This window comes from Sciurus carolinensis, chromosome 18 (assembly GCF_902686445.1).
Source record: "Sciurus carolinensis chromosome 18, mSciCar1.2, whole genome shotgun sequence".
Lineage (NCBI taxonomy): Eukaryota > Metazoa > Chordata > Mammalia > Rodentia > Sciuridae > Sciurus > Sciurus carolinensis.
This window is the reverse complement of record NC_062230.1, coordinates 32,571,993-32,590,156: the sequence shown is the minus strand read 5'-3', so window position 1 is coordinate 32,590,156 and position 18,164 is coordinate 32,571,993. Positions and strand designations below refer to the sequence as shown.

The 18,164-nt window shown below is 48.3% G+C and overlaps 1 protein-coding gene across 2 annotated transcripts in view; it reads right to left on the bottom strand.

The window, feature by feature from the left end:
- Window positions 1-17,082, bottom strand: part of Zc3h7a (zinc finger CCCH-type containing 7A) — a 33,790-nt gene extending 16,708 nt beyond the window's left edge. The window contains exons 1-8 of one of the 2 annotated variants that reach the window (XM_047533553.1): window positions 16,944-17,082; window positions 6,104-6,205; window positions 5,368-5,407; window positions 3,666-3,863; window positions 1,683-1,841; window positions 1,237-1,317; window positions 1,109-1,147; window positions 176-209 (exon numbers count right to left, since the gene is read on the bottom strand). In XM_047533553.1, coding sequence (XP_047389509.1) covers window positions 176-209; window positions 1,109-1,147; window positions 1,237-1,317; window positions 1,683-1,841; window positions 3,666-3,863; window positions 5,368-5,407; window positions 6,104-6,171 — 619 coding nt within the window. In that variant the 5' untranslated portion in view covers window positions 6,172-6,205; window positions 16,944-17,082. Of the gene's footprint in view, window positions 1-175; window positions 210-1,108; window positions 1,148-1,236; window positions 1,318-1,682; window positions 1,842-3,665; window positions 3,864-5,367; window positions 5,408-6,103; window positions 6,206-16,115; window positions 16,318-16,943 lie in introns of those variants that run through there. The other variant, XM_047533554.1, reaches the window with a different exon arrangement.
- Window positions 17,083-18,164: the final 1,082 nt, after the last annotated feature.

The window sequence follows — 18,164 nt, the reverse complement described above, 5'->3', positions numbered from 1 at the left end:
TACACAATACTAGTGTTACTAGTCAGTGACAGAGAACACGAAGAGCTGGGTGAAAATATGACAGTAATTACACTGTCACTTTAATAACCACGCAGAGATCTCTTACAATGCCACATAAAAGTCAAGTCCAAAGCCGGCACTCGTCAGCCGGTGAAGATGACATGTGGAAACATACCTGGCTCGATGTCTTCCACAGAACAGTTCACAGCCTAGAAATTAAACCACAGTGAGTCACATTTTCAGAGTCCTAAACGGTGAAGCACCTATAAAACTCAAGAAGGAATGCTGATTGCTGGTGGCACACATCTGTAATCCCAGCTACTTGGGAGGCTGAAGCAGAAGGATCACAAATTTGGGGCCAGCCTTGGCACCTCATTTCAAGATAAAAAATAAAAAGGGCTGGGGGTGTAGCTCAGAGGTAGAGCACCCTTGGATTCGATCCCTAGTACCATGGGCAGGGAGTGGAGGGGAAAAGGAGTATTTAAACCTTTATAACGTGTGCACTAGGCCAGCAATTCTTTTTTTAAGGGGGTCAGGGGTATCTTGCTATATTGCCGGGGGGGTCCTGAGCTCAAGCAAACCTCCCACCTGAGTCCCGAAGCAGCTGGGATTATGGGTGTGCAACCAAGTCCAGCTGCCCACTTATTTCTTGTGGTCCGAAATTTCTCAAAGGACCTTTAGCAGAATACCAGGGCCTAATCTAGTCACCACTTCACCCGCCAAACACACTCACTCGCACACACACTCACAGTGGCCATTAGCATTCTACTATCTCTAAGAAGACTTGGCTTAAAAAAAAAAAAGAAAAAGAAAAAAGAAAATAATTCTTTTTTCAATGTATCCTAGTATTTGCCCTGGACCACGTTTTTCAAATAAAACCTAGCATCTATTCACATCCTGTGAAATGCTCCAGTGGATTTCAGGAAATGCTGGTTAAGACTAAAATATATTACTTGAGTTTATTTTCTTTTTTAAAGTGACAGGAAGCTCCGGTCAATTACATGAGGACGAAAAGAGGCACGTACTAAAAATAGGAAAAGCAGAATTGCTAAGAATTCCACTCTTCCTTTTCTAGTAAATATGCTTCTTACAGAAATCATAAGTTTACCTTGGCCGCCCCGTCCCCAGGAACTGATTTCAATGAGAGCTGAAATAAAAGGCATGAATTTAAAAACTGAAGTTACTGCAACTTATAAAACAAAATGCAAAGCCCTCAGGGAGGGAAGCTCAGCTTACCTCGGCTCTGACGTATGCTTTCCTTATTTTAAATCCCAATTTCTGAGCTAGCTCTTGAGTCAGTTTTATTACGTGTTCATCCTGAAAAAAGTCCACACACAGCTTAGAAGAGCATTCTACTGACAGACCATCGGCGAACCAGCAGCCAGGGGACACTTCCTGTCCAGACACCGGCTGGAGCGGCTGGAGGCTGCAAGGGGACTGAGCCCAGGGTACTCTACCAGCGAGCCACATCCCCAGTTCTGCTTTTTCTTTTTTAGACAGGGTCTTCCTGAATTGCTGAGGTTGATCTCTATCAACCTTTTTGCCTAATCGATCCTCCTGCCTCAGCCTCTCCAGTCACTGGGACAACCACACTGTCAGAAGTTTAACTCTTTAAATGCCACTCACATGCAAGCAATTACAGCCATGATGTAAACCCACGAACCAACGTTTAAATCCCATACCTGAGGCACCGCTAAGGAGCACTTGGCCACAGCATCGTAGGCCTCTTTGTATCTTCCTAAGTCGCTCAAAGCCTTAGATTTCCAATACAGAGCTTTGCAGTTATTGGCATTGACACTGAGGACGGCACTACAGTCTTCTAGAACTTTCTCATGAAAACCCTGATGGGCAAGGCCAGAGAAGAGAGTCAGCAACCACACGATTCCCTTCTCACACTGGAAACAACCTTAAGACCCTGCCTGCTGCACTCCGTTAAAACTCAAAGAAAGCGGTGTTATTTTTTTAGAATTAGTTTTGTTTTGAAATTTCAAATACACGAAGGTGGAAAGGATATCATGTTCTATGTACCTACCACCTATCAGGCCAGTGTTCCCATCTGACCATAAGGACCCCAGATCGCCGAGAAATAAAGCCTTCTAGAAATAAAATGGAAGAGCCCTGGGCCAGGCTCCATTCTGCGCCTCCCCTCTGCAGTTACCTTGTGGGAATCGTGGCGGCGATGACATGAAGTGTCCCCTGAAGCCTCCCCCAGAGCACTGAGGACGGCTGGGACAGAGCTGCTTCCCGACTCAGCCCTGCCCTGCACGCACCCGCACACTGATGCTCCACGGAGCAGCCCGTAAACGCGGGTGCTTTTGATGTACCAACTAAAAACAAAAGGGCAATGGAATGGAACCCCCAGCACTACTGAGGAGGGGACCAATGGGCTGGAAACCACACTTGTCACCACTGCCTGCCCTTGAAGAGAGTGCTAGACAACATGGGCACTTTCCTTAAATTCATCTTCAAATCTTCCTGAACATATGTAGTGAAAATTATAAGCCCATCAAAAGATTTTTTTTCTAAGCTTAGAAGCAGGAAACACTTGCGCTAAATAATCTTCTGTGAAAGGAAAAAGCCTACAAGGGCTAACTGAATCCTTTTCAGTACCAGGGACTGAACCCTGGGGTGCTTAACCACTGAGCCACATCCCTTGTTATTTTGGGACAGGGTCTCACTAAGTTGCTGAGGCTGGCCTTGAACTTGTGATCCTGCTGCTGGAGCCTCAGAGCAGCTAGGATCACAGGCAGGGCCACTGTACCCTCCAGGTGACTTTGTATAAGTGAGCACACTCCCACCACCACCCTCAAATGGCAATCTTCAGGGACTAGTAACCAAGAATTTTTTAAATCGCTAAAGATTTATCTAAAACTGATTTTTAAAAGCCTCAGGTCACACTAAAAGCAGTTAATATGCCTTTCTTAAAAATTGAAATTAGCCAGGCATAGTAGCACGTGCTTGTGATCATAGTCACTAGGGAGGCTGAGACTGGAGGATCGTAAGTTTGAGGCCAGTAATGCAAATAAATACAAAAACAAAAAATTTAAAAACTGAAATTAGCATGAAGTTCTGGGTTTGACCCCCAGCTCTGTTTGGAAAAAAAAAAAAAAAAAAACACGTTTTCCTAATTTGAGTTTTGGTTGTTTTGAACCCTAGGGCACCCTACTACTAACCACCTTACCTACATCTCTGGCCCTTTTTAAAAAAATTGGGAGACAGGGTCTCACTAAGTTGCCCAGGGTAAGCTTGAACTGGAGATCCTCCTGCCTCTGCCTCCTGAGTCCTGAGTCCCTGGAATCATAGATATGTACCTCCATGTTTGGAAGAAAATTATTCTTTATTAATGTACTACAACACAGAGGTAAATTTTCTCCTAGAAACATTCTTGTTTTTGGGGGGGTGGGGGGAACCAGGGATTGAACTCAGGGGCACTCAACCACTGAGCCACATCCCCAACCCTATTTTGTATTTTATTTAGAGACAGGGTCTCACTGAGTTGCTTAGTGCCTCACTTTTGCTGAGGCTGGCTTTGAACTTGCGATCCTCCTGCCTCAGCCTCCTGAGCCACTGGGATTACAGGCATGTGCTACCGTGCCTGGCTCCTAGAAATATTCTTAAAAGAAAGAAAAAAAAAAAAAAAAAAAAAAAAAAAAACCCACACTTACCATGTTAGAATAGCAGGCAATACGATTTATATGTAGTTTTTCAATGATTTCTTTAGGGATTAAAATTTCTTCAGACTTTGCATAATCAGCTATATTCAAAGCTTCCGTGTACTGGCTTATGGAGCTGTTCCAGTCACGTTCCCGATAAACATCATTTCCTTCATTAAAAAGATTTCTCACAAGAGCACGCAAATACACCTTGAAAAAAGAAAGTTGCCTCTTGAAGCCCTTTACAGGACACAGCAATGACCAGGTCGACTTTAAGGGTCATGCCCCAAACTTGAGAGAAAGCCCGGACAGAACAGCCCTGCTGCAGAAGCGGCACCGCAAGCCCGGCTGCGCGGTCTGCGAGGGGCTCCGCCTGAGCTGCTTTTTTGGTTTTTACAAGAGAATTTTCCCTCCTTCTGAAGAAAAGCCCAGCAAAAGGCCCCGCAAATCCAAGCCCAGCTCCCGATCCTGCACCAGGATGATGAGCACAGGGAAGCCCTCGGCTCAAGAACATGCACCCCAGGAAAGCAACAGCCTCGTGGACCTTCCCCTGCCGCACGGTATGGGGCACGTGCCTCGGCGACATGCACAGGAAATCCCTCTGGAGCCGAGCAAGCACGGCGTCCTTTTAATCTGCATGTCCCCACAGGACGGTTGAACTTCCCGCCCGTTTGCGCCTGTTGTATTTCTTCCTTCGTCTACTGCCTGCTTGGGTCACTTCCCGGGGGGACTGGGACCGAGCCGGTCTCAAGTAACTACACACATCCTTTGGATTGTACAAGAGTTCTTAATTTTCCTTCTGACTTCTCTCATTGCTTCAAAATCTTAAAAGCCCTTTTCCATCACAAGATCTATTCAATACTCAACTTTTTTGGTCTCATTTTATGGATTCAGGTGTAAGCTGACTAGACTATTAAAGGAAACAGGACATGTCGACCATTAATAATTGGTGTGACTTGTGACATGCCACTTGTGCTCTGTGGGCCCCAGTTCCACATGTGGAAAATGAGAGGATCCTTCCAAGTGGTGTCTAGCTCAGTTTTTTGCCTCTACACCTGCGTGGAGAGAGGAAAAGAGAGGAGGAGGGAACTGAACAGGAAGGGAAGAACCAGACGGAGAGAAATGACATTGGGAAGGACCCAAACCCCCAGAGCCAAAGGCCACAGGTGACCCAAGGGCCTGCTCCCTGGGTCTCACTGGCAGGCCCACTGCTGGTTCTTTCCTCAGGCCTTCCGGTCCCCCTTAGTGCTGCTGTCAGGACTTTCTCCAAAATAAAAATAGAAGATTCTATACATTCTTCTTATCAAATTCTGTCCCACTTATTTTCAATAAAATTGTCATTTTCAAAGGGCTCAAAAGACACACTAATTCAAACTACACTAACAGAGGAAAAGAAAACTCAAGACACTTGGCCAGGTGCAACCCCTCCCCCAGAAGGCTGGCCCAGTACGGGGGTTGGCAAACTGCCTCTGTAAAAGCCCAGGTAATGACTGTCCTAGGTTTTGCAGGCCTATGGTCTCTGTCACCACCACCTCAAGTCATGAAGCAGCCAGAGATGATACATAAGCAGCTGAGTATGGCTGCATCCCAATAAAGCTTTATTCACAAAAAAGGGTGGCGGCCAGGTCTGACCCAGGCCAGGTTTGCCAACCCTGCCGTAGATGGCAGCCCGCGAGCCTCTGCAGACTCAGGCAGCCCTTCCCAGGGTCATTACCGCATATTGTTCCTGGGTTCCTGGATATGACAGCGGCGACCTAAGAAGAAACAAATCATCTGTGAATTATCAGGCTCCTATCAGAATTTGTTCACCAGAAGTTATCTTAAAACTGTGCTTCCGCTGTGCAAAACACATCCGAAGACACGCTTCACTACCAGTACCCGTGTGCCTGTAGTCATGAAGCAAAAATCCCAACTATTCCTAGCGCTTTCTTAAGCACACACTTTTCTTTCAAATCTACTTCTATTAAAAGAAGGCCTAATTCTTCAAATGCCAAAAAGGTTAAAAATAGAACAGGCCACTAACACTATCTGATCCAATTTAGTGCAGTACAGAGGACAATGTCCTTCCCACGAGGGAACAAAGAGGCCCTTCTGCCCGGACATGTCCACCCAGCCCAGGGCTGTCTGTCACCAACGCACTTCCTCACAGGAACATCTGAGGGTGAAAGCCCTCGGGGGCAGAGGTAGACTGCATCACATTTCATTCATTAGAACCCTTCTCACGAGAGCAAAGTCCAAGACCTCAGCTCTGGGGGATACGAAGGACTTCACCCCAAGACCCACCACAGTGGGCTCCACTGCAGACAAGAACCGCAAACAGACCGGAGGGTGTCGTCTCTGACCCAGATCGACAGGACCCGCTGAATGTGACCGAACTGCTTTCAAGGTAAGGCCACGTAAGAAAAGAACCAGCACGTGACAAGAACCCAGGCCATGAACTCAGCGCTTACTGTATAAACTGCAGTCCTTCCTTAATGTTCTGCTGCCGTTTTCGTCTCTCCTCGGACACACTGGACATGTTATCCCACACATCCACTTTCTAAATGAACAATCTGGAAAGAAACAAGGCACGCAATTACATCAGGCACCAGAACTCCTGGGTAACCTTAAAACCCCCATAACTCCAGGCCCTGTCCCACTGGGAGCTGTGGACAGGCCCATCCCCCACTTAGTCTAGGGCCGGGGCCCAGTGGCCTCGAGGAGTGATCTCTTGGGCCCCCTGTGGTTGAGCCCCCACAAGCAGTGTCCATTCTCTTCCGGGCTGAAAGGCAATGCACCGCCTGTCTGTCCCTCCTAACTGGTCTCCAGGAAAAGTCATCTGCTCCCTTCCTTCCCCTCAGCTGCAGGCCGCGTTTGTCCTCAGTGGCCCACATGCATGCACTGGAACAGCCGGTCCCTTTGCCTTGCTTCTAGAAGCTCTCCAAGAAGGAGAAAGCGCTCATGTCTGAGTGCCTCCCGGGGAGCTTGGCTTCCTTGTAAGCAGATTCTAAACCATACGCTTGTTTTGCCAAACTTCTGAAACCGTCCCACTGGTACCACTGATGAATGGTCATCTAAAATTACTTCTGTTGGTATTTTCTGGATAGTTAAGGATTGCCTTCAACCTAATACTGACAAGCGACACGAGTCCATATTGCTGGTGTCCACCCCCCAGTGATCAATGTTCACTGAGCAGGACCCCCAAGTTCAGGGAGAAGCTCTGTGAAGAGATGCAGGTAAAATACCCCTCCCCAGGGCATCCTGCACCCAGGCTGCCAGCCGCAGGACCCTGGCCGGTGACTGCTTATTTGTGGGGTGTCCTGTGCACTGCAGGGTGCCAGCTGGCAGGATCTCTGGCCTCTACGCACATGCCTATAGCACCCTGACCCACACCACAGTCAATGTCCCTGGGGGGGAAGTGGTGGAGGGGAGGGAGGTGCGTGTAATCACCCACACTGAGGACTAATAAGACCTGAAACTAAGACCTTTTTTTTTTCCCCCTAAATTGCCCAAGTTGGCCTGAAATTTGCAAACCTCCTGCCTCTGCCTCCCTAGCCACTGGGATCACAGATGTGCGCCACAGCACCCAACTAAGACGACTCTTATCACATAAATCACGAATTTGGACCTGGTGACAGAAAGGGAAATTCCATCCATACTTCAAGTGTGTGGCTGAAACTTTTGAGTTTCATTATTATTTACCACTTGTAGTTTTGTTTTTAAATCTACCTTTTTTTTGAAGTGTAAGGATAGGATGGGGGTTGGAATGTCCAGAGGCTGACAACTGGTGATAGATCCTATTATCTTTTAAATACTGTCTGTTCTAAATAAAAATCCGTATCTTATACTTAAAAGTTGGTACTTTACTGAAATGTTTTCATGGAAAAAGACACGATGTCTGGAGTTTGTTTTAAAATATTTCAGCAAAAAATAAAATACTCCAGTAATTTACAACAGGGATGTGGGGGCAGGGATCAAACAGTAGAATACTGATAAGAATTCTTCACACTAGTCTCTCTACTTTGCACATATTTGAAATGTTCCAAAATATGAAATTCAAGAAGTCCATGGCACAGAAATCAAATGGCACTATTTCTGGAGAAGTTTTCTCAAAAATAGTTTAGGCAAACCCAGGGGGTGGTGCATGCCTGTACTCCCAGAATAGAGAGGCAGATGCAGGAGGATCTCAGGTTCAAAGCCAGCCTCAGCAACTAAGCGAGACCCTGTCTCAAAATTTTAAAAAATGAAAAAAAAAAAAAAAAAAAAAAAAAAAGAGGGGGCCTGGGGAGATAGCTCAGTTGGTAGAGTACAAGGCCCTGGGTTCAATCCTCAGCACCACCAAAAAAATAAAAATTAAAAAATTAAAAATTAAAAAAATGTAAAAGGACTGGTGATGTACTCAGTGGTAAAGTGGCCCTGGGTTCACTACCTAGTACCATCAAAAAAAGAAAAGAAGAATTGTTTAGCCAAAGGCAGAGGTGGGAGGGGTAGAAATGAAACAGGGTGCCAGAAAAATCCGTGATAATATATCTATATATATTATCAGAATTGAACCCCAGGGTGCTTTACCACTGAGCCACATCCCCAGCCCTTTTTTTTATTTTGAGACAGGGTTTCACTAAATTGTTTAGAGCATCACTAAATCGCTGAGGCTGGCCTCAAATTTGCAATCCCCCCTGCCTCAGCCTCCTGAGTTGCTGGGATTACAGGCCTGCACCACCAGGCCCAGGAAGACTTTTAAATTTGTATTCCTAAGCATAAAGTCACTTCGGAGAGCACTATGTATGGACTCATATTTCTTTGCATACACGTGAAATAACTGCAAACAGGAGCACAGGGCAGTCCAGCAGTAATGGTAATGACCTCTGGAAGTGGGCTTGCCTAGCATGTGCGAGGTCCTGGGTTCAAGCCCCAACCTGATGCGCATGTGCAAGCCAGCCATGAAAAGTCCACGCAGCGTTCCTCAGGAGGATGACTCACAGGAGCAGCAACCTCTCCTGTTTCCCCCATAGCAGGACGGGGTCCCTATTTTTTCTTTGGAGGGAAGAGGGGAGCTGGACATCAAACTCATACACTCCACCACTGAGCTACACCCCAAACCCTCTCTGGGCCAACTTCTTCAGAGACAGACTCATAGAGCAAAGGGTCCCAGAGCAAGAAAAGAGCACTACAGTTACCCCACTCTCTCGGGCTAGTGATACACCCTGCTCCCAGCCCGCCAGGCTGAGGGGAGGAATTAATTTGAAGTTCACTCATAAAGCAAATCTGTTGGCTAAGAAGGCACTCCTGGGTAGTAATAATCTGCCAAGTTAATAGCCTTAGAGCTATTTCTCCAGAAAGTGCTAGAAAACCTTGAACCTTGACCTCTTACAAAGCATATGGTGCAAAGGGCTGACAATCCAAGTGATTAGAAGGAAGTAAGATGCAGACGTTTTTAGCAGCAATAAACACATCCCTCCTGTACACATAAAAGGATCTGGGGACACAGAATAAGGCAATAGTTACATATAATATGACAGACCATTTCAAGTTCAATTTAAAAATTATTTCCCAAATCTTAACGTAAATTTTCAAAACACACAGTAAATTTTTTTCTTTCTTTCTTTCTTTTTTTTGGTACCGGGGGTTGAACTCAGGGGCACTTAACCACTGAGCCACATCTCCAGTCCTTTTTTGTATTTTATTTAGAAACAGGGTCTCACTAAGTTGCTTAGGGTCTCACTAAGTTGTTGAGGCGGGTTTTGAACTTGTGATCCTCCGTCTCAGTCTCTTGAGTCCCTGGAATTACAGGTGTGCACCTGATTCAGTAAACATTTTTAAACAATGAAGACTATATACATATATTAAACATATTCTACAATTAACATCTTCCTGTATTTATCATCTTCCCATCTGCATCCATCTGCTTGTCCGACTGACCTGCCATCAATCCACTTCCTGATTTTGATAAATTTCCAAGTAAGTTGCAGACCTCAATTCTAATTCATTCCTAAATGCCTCAGCAAACGTAGCATGACCTCTGCCCTTTTTTCTTTTCTTTTTTTTTTTTAAATGCACAATTTTTTTTGCAGTTCTGCAGGATGCTAGGGATGGAAACCCAGGCCTCATGCATACACTCCACCACCGAGCTATAACCCCAGCCTTACATGCATAAATGTGAATGTGAGTTTTGACCAACTCCCTATAATCCAGGCTCCCATTAAGGTACAGACCCCTTCCCAGGCAATCCCAGTTCCAGGTGGCCACTCTTCCATTTTTTTTCTACCACAGATTAGTGTACTTGTGAAATAACTCCTCCTCCCTTTGTTTTGTATACCACTTTATTTTTGTGTTGTTTTGGTTTGATGGTTTTGTTTTGTAATCATTGCCTGGCTTTGGATTTTTTGTTATTTTGCCTTCTGCAGTGCTGTGGATAAACCCAGGGCCCTGGGCATGCCAGGCAAGCACTCTGCCACCGAGTTGCACCCCAGCGTACCTCTGTACAAATTTTTTTTTTTTTTTTTTTGCATTCTGTACAAATCTGTTATTTATTTATTTTGGCACCAGGAATTGAACTCAGAGGGGTTTAGCCACAGAGCTACATCCCCAGCCCTTTTTAATATTTTATTTAGAAACAGGGTCTCACTAAGTTGCTGAGGCTGGCTTTGAACTTGCCATTCTCCAGCCTCGGCCTCCCAAGCTGCTGGGATTACAGGCATGCACCCCCATGCCTGGTTTGGCCTTAATTTTAAATGCAGAAAAATTTTTACAAAGTAGATCCAACAGACATGCTTTCACTCAAACTTGGTGGCACCCTCCCTGTCCCAGTCCTTGCTAGGTCTGGTCCACCCCATAGGCCACAGTCTCTTTCAAGGCCTGTGGCTCCACCTCTACCTGGGCTCTCGATGTGAAAGCCCTGAGGATTTATCACAAACCCCTTGGAGACGCCCCCTCCTCTCCCCTAGAGTCCTCCTGCAATGCCCAGATGTCAGTGACCTCATCTAGAGCCCTGAGGACCCCCAGTCCATTCCCAGGCAGAGCTCGGGGGAGCAGCAGACACACCCGCTGTCTATTTGATAGTTCCACCTGACTGTCAGGCATCTCAGACTGTTTTTAGAGTATTTTAACCTGACAGGGAGAAGGAGCCCTGCCATATCTGGCCATCGCATGGCCCTCCCTGAGGGCAGCCAATCTTTGCTTCCAGTCACTTAGGTGTCCTGCTGAAGATACTCTGCACATTTCTGTGTCTGACTGTGGGGATGGTCACGTGAACCCACGTACAGAACCACGCCCAAAACACAGACGAGGGCTGGTGAGAACGAGTGTAGTCTGCAGTTTGGTCAACGGTATCACACTACTGGCGATTTCCTGGTTGCAACGTGTGCTGGTTTCATTTCACCAATGGGGGAAGCAGGGTGAAGGGTTCATGGGACTCCATGTATTACTTTTGCAATTTCCTGGGTCTATAATTATCTTAAACAAAAAGTTAGAAGTATTCTATGCTTGTATTTTTTGTAGAAACCAGGGCCTTTAAGATTATTCTGGACTTTGCTCTTTGCACCATATACCCAATCTTGGAGGTTACTTCATATCAGTACATGTGAACAAAGTATTCCATGACACCCACACGTTTTGGCTTTGGTTGTAGGACTTTCTCAGTTTTTATTTATTTATTTTGGTGGTGGTACTGGGTCTCAAACCTAAGTGCACTCTACTACTGAGTAACATCCCCAGTCCTTTTTTATATTTTATTTAGAGACAGGGTCTTGCTGAGTTGCTTATGGCCTTGCTAAATTGCTGAGGCCACCCTTGAACTCAAGATCCTCCTGCACCAGCCTCCCAAACTGCTAGGAATACAGCACCACCACGCACAACAGCCCTTTCTACTTCTTGAGACAGGGCCTTGCTAAATTGCCCAGGCTAGCCTTGAACTTGCAATCCTCTTTGGCAGCCTCAAGTCGCTGGAGTTACAGGTGTGCACCTCCACTTTCAAGGTTGACTGATTATGAGACCTTCAGGTCTTTTTTTTTTTTTTTTTTTTTTTTTTCCTTTGTAGGGATTGAACCCATGGGTACTTAATCACTGAGGCACATCCAGCCCCATTTATTTTTTATTTAGGGACAGGGTATTGCCAAGTTGCTTAGGGACTCCCTAAGTTGCTAAGGCTGACTTTGAACTTGAGATCCACCTGCCTCAGCCTCCAGAGCTGCTGGTGTTACAGGCGTGCACCACCACGCCTGGCTTGTGAGGCTTTCTGACAGTATTTTTTTTTTTAAATTCAATCTATCAATATTTTCTTTCACGTCTTCTGGAGTTTGACATCTGAGAAATAATATTTTTTAAAAGTTGCAAAGGTTTTTAGGGGTAGAGGACCCAGTGCCTCATACCTGCTTGGCCCTACCACTGAATCCCAGCCCAGCTCCCTCGGTAGCTCTATAAAACACTTCTGTGTTTTCTTCTAGTGTCTGTTGTTTCATGGTTTAAAATTGTTAAAATTGGGTCTATCATTTTAGTGATACGGGAGGGGTTGGGGCCGGGGTTCCATAGCAGAGTGCTTGCCTAGCACTGTGAGGCCCTGGGTTTGATCCTCAGCACCACGCAGAAATAAAGTAAAGTTGTTGTGTCCATCTACAACTAAAAAATGTATTAAAAAAAAGAAGTGATACAGGAGAATTCCATGTATTTTAAATCTCACTCAAGCCTTCCACGCTTCTGAGCCACCCTGTGTGCTGTTTCATCTGCCCAAAATGCACTTCCCAGACCTCTGCCAAGCGGACTGCTTTTCATTCTGGAATCCTGGCTTAAAAGACATTCTTAGGCCTCTTCCCTCACCACCCTAAATTGCCACCACACCCTTAAGCAGGTACCTTGTCTCAGTCTTCCTTTCTCAGATACTGTCTGAACAATACCTGGGTCCAGGTCAATATCAGAATGGAAGAAAGAGAGAAGTAGCCAAGTAGAAAGAGGACATCCCCCACCAAGTCCAGAGTTGGAACCTGGCAGAAAGGTGCAGGTAAAGAAGCAAGAGAGGAGGTGTCAGAAAAGAAATGCCGGGGGGCCAGGGTGGGCAGCGGGGTGGGTGCACCTCACAGAGTGGGGGCAGCAGAGGACCTGGAACCTTAAGGGACACCCAAGGAGCACAGTGAGGTGGTCCTTTCGGGCCTCTTCTCCTAAATATCAAGAAACGCCCTGGGAGTGGGAGTTTGAACAGGACACTTTCAGGCAGACACAATTAAACAGGAGTTGAGTTAATGTAGTGGAACTAACTCTTGCAAGCTGGAATATCATCTTTCTGGGATTGGTTGACACAAACTCCTACTCATCTGGAGGTTCCGTAAGGACAAAAGGTACCCTGAATCTTCACTGCAACTCTGTCAAGGTTTAGCCAGTGTCTATTAGGTGAAACTCAGTGTCCTAAAGCCGGTCAAGCCGGTCAAGATAGATCCAGGAAACTAGCTCCCATTAGCAGAAGACACCCAGATCAGCAAATCTGACTGCGGCACACTGAGGGAGGCCGGCCTGTGACCCCATGGACTTGGGAGGCTGAGGCAGGAGGATCACAAGTTCCAGGCCAGCTTTTTCAACTTAGCGAGGCCCTATCTCAAAATTTAAAAATAAAACAAATAAGTAAAGGGGGGCCTGGGGATATAGTTCAGTGGCAGAGCATCGCTGGTTCACTACCCAGTACTGGGAAAAAAAAAAAAAATCCCACAAAAGGAACAGCAGCTACCACCGTCCCATGGGCTATGCTATTAAGCATTTGATCCTGATTACCTTGAGAGATAAGTGCTATGAGGAAATAAATGCAGAGAAATGACTTACCTGGCCCAGACTCACACAGCTAGGAAGTGGCAGGGCTAGATGTCAAAGCCAGACAGCCTGGCCTCTCATCCACACCATAAGTACCCAAGCTGACCCAAGGAGGGCCGCACCTGTCTCAGGTGGCCAGGGCCTGGGTTCAGACAAACAGACCCGCACTTCAAAACCACTCGGGAGGAATGGAATCAACATGCAGAGGCAGACATGTGTCCCTGGACATACTCCAGGGATGTCATTTAAAGCAATCCAGACAAAGCAGAGGACTTTCCCAGGAATGTAGTGGACTCAGGGAGTCAGGATAAATAAATCTTGCCAGGGGAATATGCTCTACCCAGACCGTAATGCATTTGGATAAAATATTTAGTGTTAAGCAGCTTTACTCACAGGACATTCTAACATAGGACCAGGTTAACATAGAAACAGCAGGCAGCAGGTCACCAGGATATTGTTTCTGTTTCTGCCTAAAAAGGTACACTTGTGTTTCAAGTGAAAAATTCAAAATACATATCTACGCTCAGGTCCATCCCCAACCTCACCTCTCTATGTTATGGCTTTAAGACAACAAATACCTGTGATCCACCCGACTATTAATTAAAATGGTTGAGGCAGGAGGATCATCAATTGGAGGCTGGCCTCAGTAACTTAGTGAGACCCTGTCTCAAAATAAAAACAAAAAGGGCTGGGGATGTGGTTCAGTGGTAGAACACCCTGGGTTCAATTCCCAATACTGAAAAACCAAAAAACTAAAAAGTAGTTAGAGTAACATTATTTTCAACCTCTTCTTGCAACAATGTACTAAGTAACTCTTGCAACACTTGCCAGAACCCTGGGGTGTGGAGGCACACTGCCTAGCTCAGCAGGCTGCAAGCCCAGGTAGTGAGGCATTATCAAAGGCTCTGGACCACCGTGTAACAGAGAAGCTGCTACTGGACACTTCTTGAAACAGTTTCTCCTTTTACTGAAAACTTCGCAATGGAAACTTGCCAAAAGGCATGGGGAAGGTTTGGGCCAGGTTTTTCCTGTTACAGGAACTGTTCACTTTGAAATTGCTAGATTTCAGATTCCAAAAGATAAAACATCTGCCAAGTCTCCTCTAGCACCCAGCCCTACTTTGTGGATAAGACTTTGTTCCCTGTGAACCAACTCCATCTGCAAATTCTGCAGGAGGATTCAACAGAAAGATTTCAAGTGTAATCATGGTAAATAATTTGCCTGGGATCACTTGGGCCCAGAACCCTCATGATGTCTTCCTGTCAAAGCTGAGTGACATGATATCCCCAAACACTCTTGCCTTCTCACCTAGAAGGCCTGATTAACACCCTACTCCAAATTCAGGTTCTTTCATAAAACACAAAGTTTGCATTTTTGTATGTGTGAAACAAATTCTCTACCTCTCCCATATGTAACTCCATCCCATGGTCCTGAAGCCTCACTAGAGGCATGTGAAATTCGTTAATATTGACTAACTAGACAACACGTCGCTAAACTCTTAAGATTAAAAAGCAAATTTCTTGTTGGGACAAAACCTGGCAAAGACAGCTAACACCACCTCCTTACACCAATGAAAATACCTCACATGAGCTGTGTGAGAGAGAATTAAAATGGAAACACTACCATTAGCATTCACTTTTAAACCTCTGGATTAATATTTTAATATTTCTACTCCCCCCCGCCCTTAAAATATCATCTAGTTTTTTCTTGATTTGTAAACACCTCCAGCTTTAATAGGAACAAATTTCACTTCTAAGATTCTGGAGAAAAAGTACGTCCACCCAAGCAAAACACTTCTAGAGATAACCTAGACGACCAGTTTCCTCCCACCCAGCTAGAAAGTCTGTCCTGGAGCATCTGTGGAACTCGGTCCACACAACCTTTGGTTTCAGTTTCTTTATTCACTGGAATATCCAAACCCTGCCCAGTGTTGAGAGATTCTAATTGATTCCTTCCACTTACAACACACTGACAACAAATTGGCAGATTTTAAAATGGGTAAGATTAACACTTGTGGGCCCTGTGGTTGAGGAACCACCCTTCTTACTAGGAAACTGACACTACCTGGGGAACAGGAAGGAGGGTGGAAATCAGGGCATAAATACTGAGCAAAAGTCACAGTAATACAGAGCAGGGCAGGAGCTCTCCAGCACAGGTGGACTAAAGAGAATCAACAGGCTCTTTGCAGAACACACAAACACTGATAACGGTCCAACCTCAATATCCATGATCTTATTTGGAGTTGAACCTCTGTACAACGTAGTCCCAGTCTCCAGCACAAAGCACACAGCAGATAAGAGGGCATTTTTCAACGATACAATTTAGTCCATTAACTTGAATTATGCAAATTAGGACAAGACACCCACTGAGCAATTCGGCTCATCAGTTCAAGAGAGAGTGAGGGGGACGAGGCAGCAGATTCCTTGAGAGCCTCCAGGGAAGGAGGCCACAGGCCTGTTTCCAGACAAGCAGGAAGACAAGCAGATGGCAGAGGCTCCGGCCCCTCCCCCACTCAGATGCTCCAGTTGAGCGCTGTCCAATAGAACTATAATGCCAGCCATACGTGCCGTTTTAAATTGTCAAGTAGCCACACCAAAAAGTGAACGGAAGGCGGGGACAGTGCTGCTGACCTCGCATCTCCATCCAACATGCGCACATGATCATCTCGACGTGTACTTAAGTATAAAAGATTACCCATGAGATCGTTTCTGTCCTTTTCTTCCTCATCCTAAGCCTTTAAAACCAGACTTTAAACAATCAAGCGGGAGTACATCTCGATTCGGTCTAGCCACATTCAAGGGCTCGGCAGTCCCACGTGGCCAGTGGTCACCTTGATGGGCAACTCAGGTCCAGTCTGAGCAGACCCTGGCTCTTCCAATACCCAAGCCGGCTCCCCGCTAGCATCCCTCACACCCGGCACCGCGAAATGCCCAACTCCCCATAAACGCGCCCAATCAGGAGGCAGGCGCCGCCCCTCGGGCCCGCAGGCCCTTCCAGCCTGACCACACCCCTGCGATGACCACCCCTAACCGGAAATTCCCGCTAATGGGAACTGACAGGTCTTCGTTCTTCACGGGTGGGAAGAAGAAACCTAAAACCGCGCAATCCCCGCATCCCCCATAAATGCCGGAAACCAATCGCCACCCACCCAGCGGTGCGCCCCGCGCAGACCCGAGAGGCTTCACCGGAGGGCGAGCCGGCCCACGGCCGCCGCCTCCCGCCCCAGCCGGGGCCGCCCCGGGCCCCGCGACCCCCGGCGCACGCAGAAAGCACGGGGGGGACGTATTTTAAGTGCGATAACCGAAGAGGAGCCGTTCCGCCCCCAGCCCGGCTCGCGGAACCGGGTGCGCTGCCCCGGGCGCGGGGAGAGCGCGGCGCCGTCCGGGCCCGGGGCGCGCGCTCCGCCGGCCCCGCCGCGCCCCCCGCCCCCGCCCGCCGCCCCTCCCCCGCCCGCCGCGCCCGTTACCGGCGCGCGGGCCCGAGGCGGCGGCGCGCGCCCTCCCCGCGGCGCCCAGCTCCTACCTGCGGGACGCGCGCCGGCCGGGCGGGACGCGGGCGGCGGGCGCGGAGGCGGCGGCGGCGGGGCCTGGCGCTCGCTCGCAGCTTCCCTCGGCGACCGGCGGCGGTGGTGGCAGGGCTGCGCCCGCAGCGGCGCCCCCTGGCGGCGGGAGGCCGCGCCCGGCGCCCGGGAGACGCCGCCATTGGCTGCGCCGCGAGCGTCGGGCTCGGGCGGCGGCGCCACGTCGGGCCGGGGGCGGCGGCGGAAGCTGCGGGCGCGACCTGGCCACCCGGTGCGCGGGCAGTGGGAGTCCGGCGGCCGCGAGGCCACGTGGTGCCCGGCGCGCTCGCACTGAGCGTCCTAGCCCGCTCCTGCGTGTCCCCGGCCGCCCTGGGCCCAGGCGCTGCAGGTGGAAGCGCAGCGGGCAGGGAGGTGACCTAGATCCGGGCGTCAGGGTGCCACTCTCCAGGAGCCTGTTAGCTCCGCCGTTCCTTCTCCGCTGCGTCCTACGCTGCGTAGTCACTCTTTGCATCCTGGAAACCACCTAGATGGGCCCCGTTCTTACAGAGGAGGATCGGAAGCGCGAGGCCAGTGGCTGCCGGGCCCGCGTTCCTTCAGCCCGAGGGCTGCTGCTTCTACCTGTATTCAGTGACCAGGTTGGCGGTAGAGCTCTGCACGGTGCAAGGGCTCACTTGTGTGTAAGACACAGCCACGGCGCCCTGGGATGGCGAGTGGGAGTGTGCACCATCGAGCGCACAAAGACCCAAGAAACTAGAGCACCAGGGTGTGGCAGTGGTGGGAGGCTGCATTAAAGGGGATCGTCAGGGAAGGCCCCTGAGAAATGACAGCCGTTGGAGAGGAGGAAGAGTGCCACAGACCGAGGCAAGAGCACATGCCAAGTCCCTGAGGCTGGAGCATGCTGCCTGGGGAACAAGGAGGGCCTGGGATGGCTGGCATGTGCGATGGAGGAAGATCCGGGCAACAGGGCCACGTGGGGAATCTGAAATTCCCTATGTATGGGATGGGAGTCACTCGCCGAGGAGTCTGAATTGGGAGGTCCGTGGTAGAACGTTCTCTCATCTACCACAGAGAGAGTGGGCTGTAGAAGGGACAAGCAAAGAGACCTGCTAGGTGGTTCTTCCACCACCACTAGGTGGACCAGTGATGTAGATTTACAAACCAGTCTGTTCTGCCTCAAGAAATGCCTCAGATGGGGCAGCGTGGACAACAGGAATCTTTTCTCA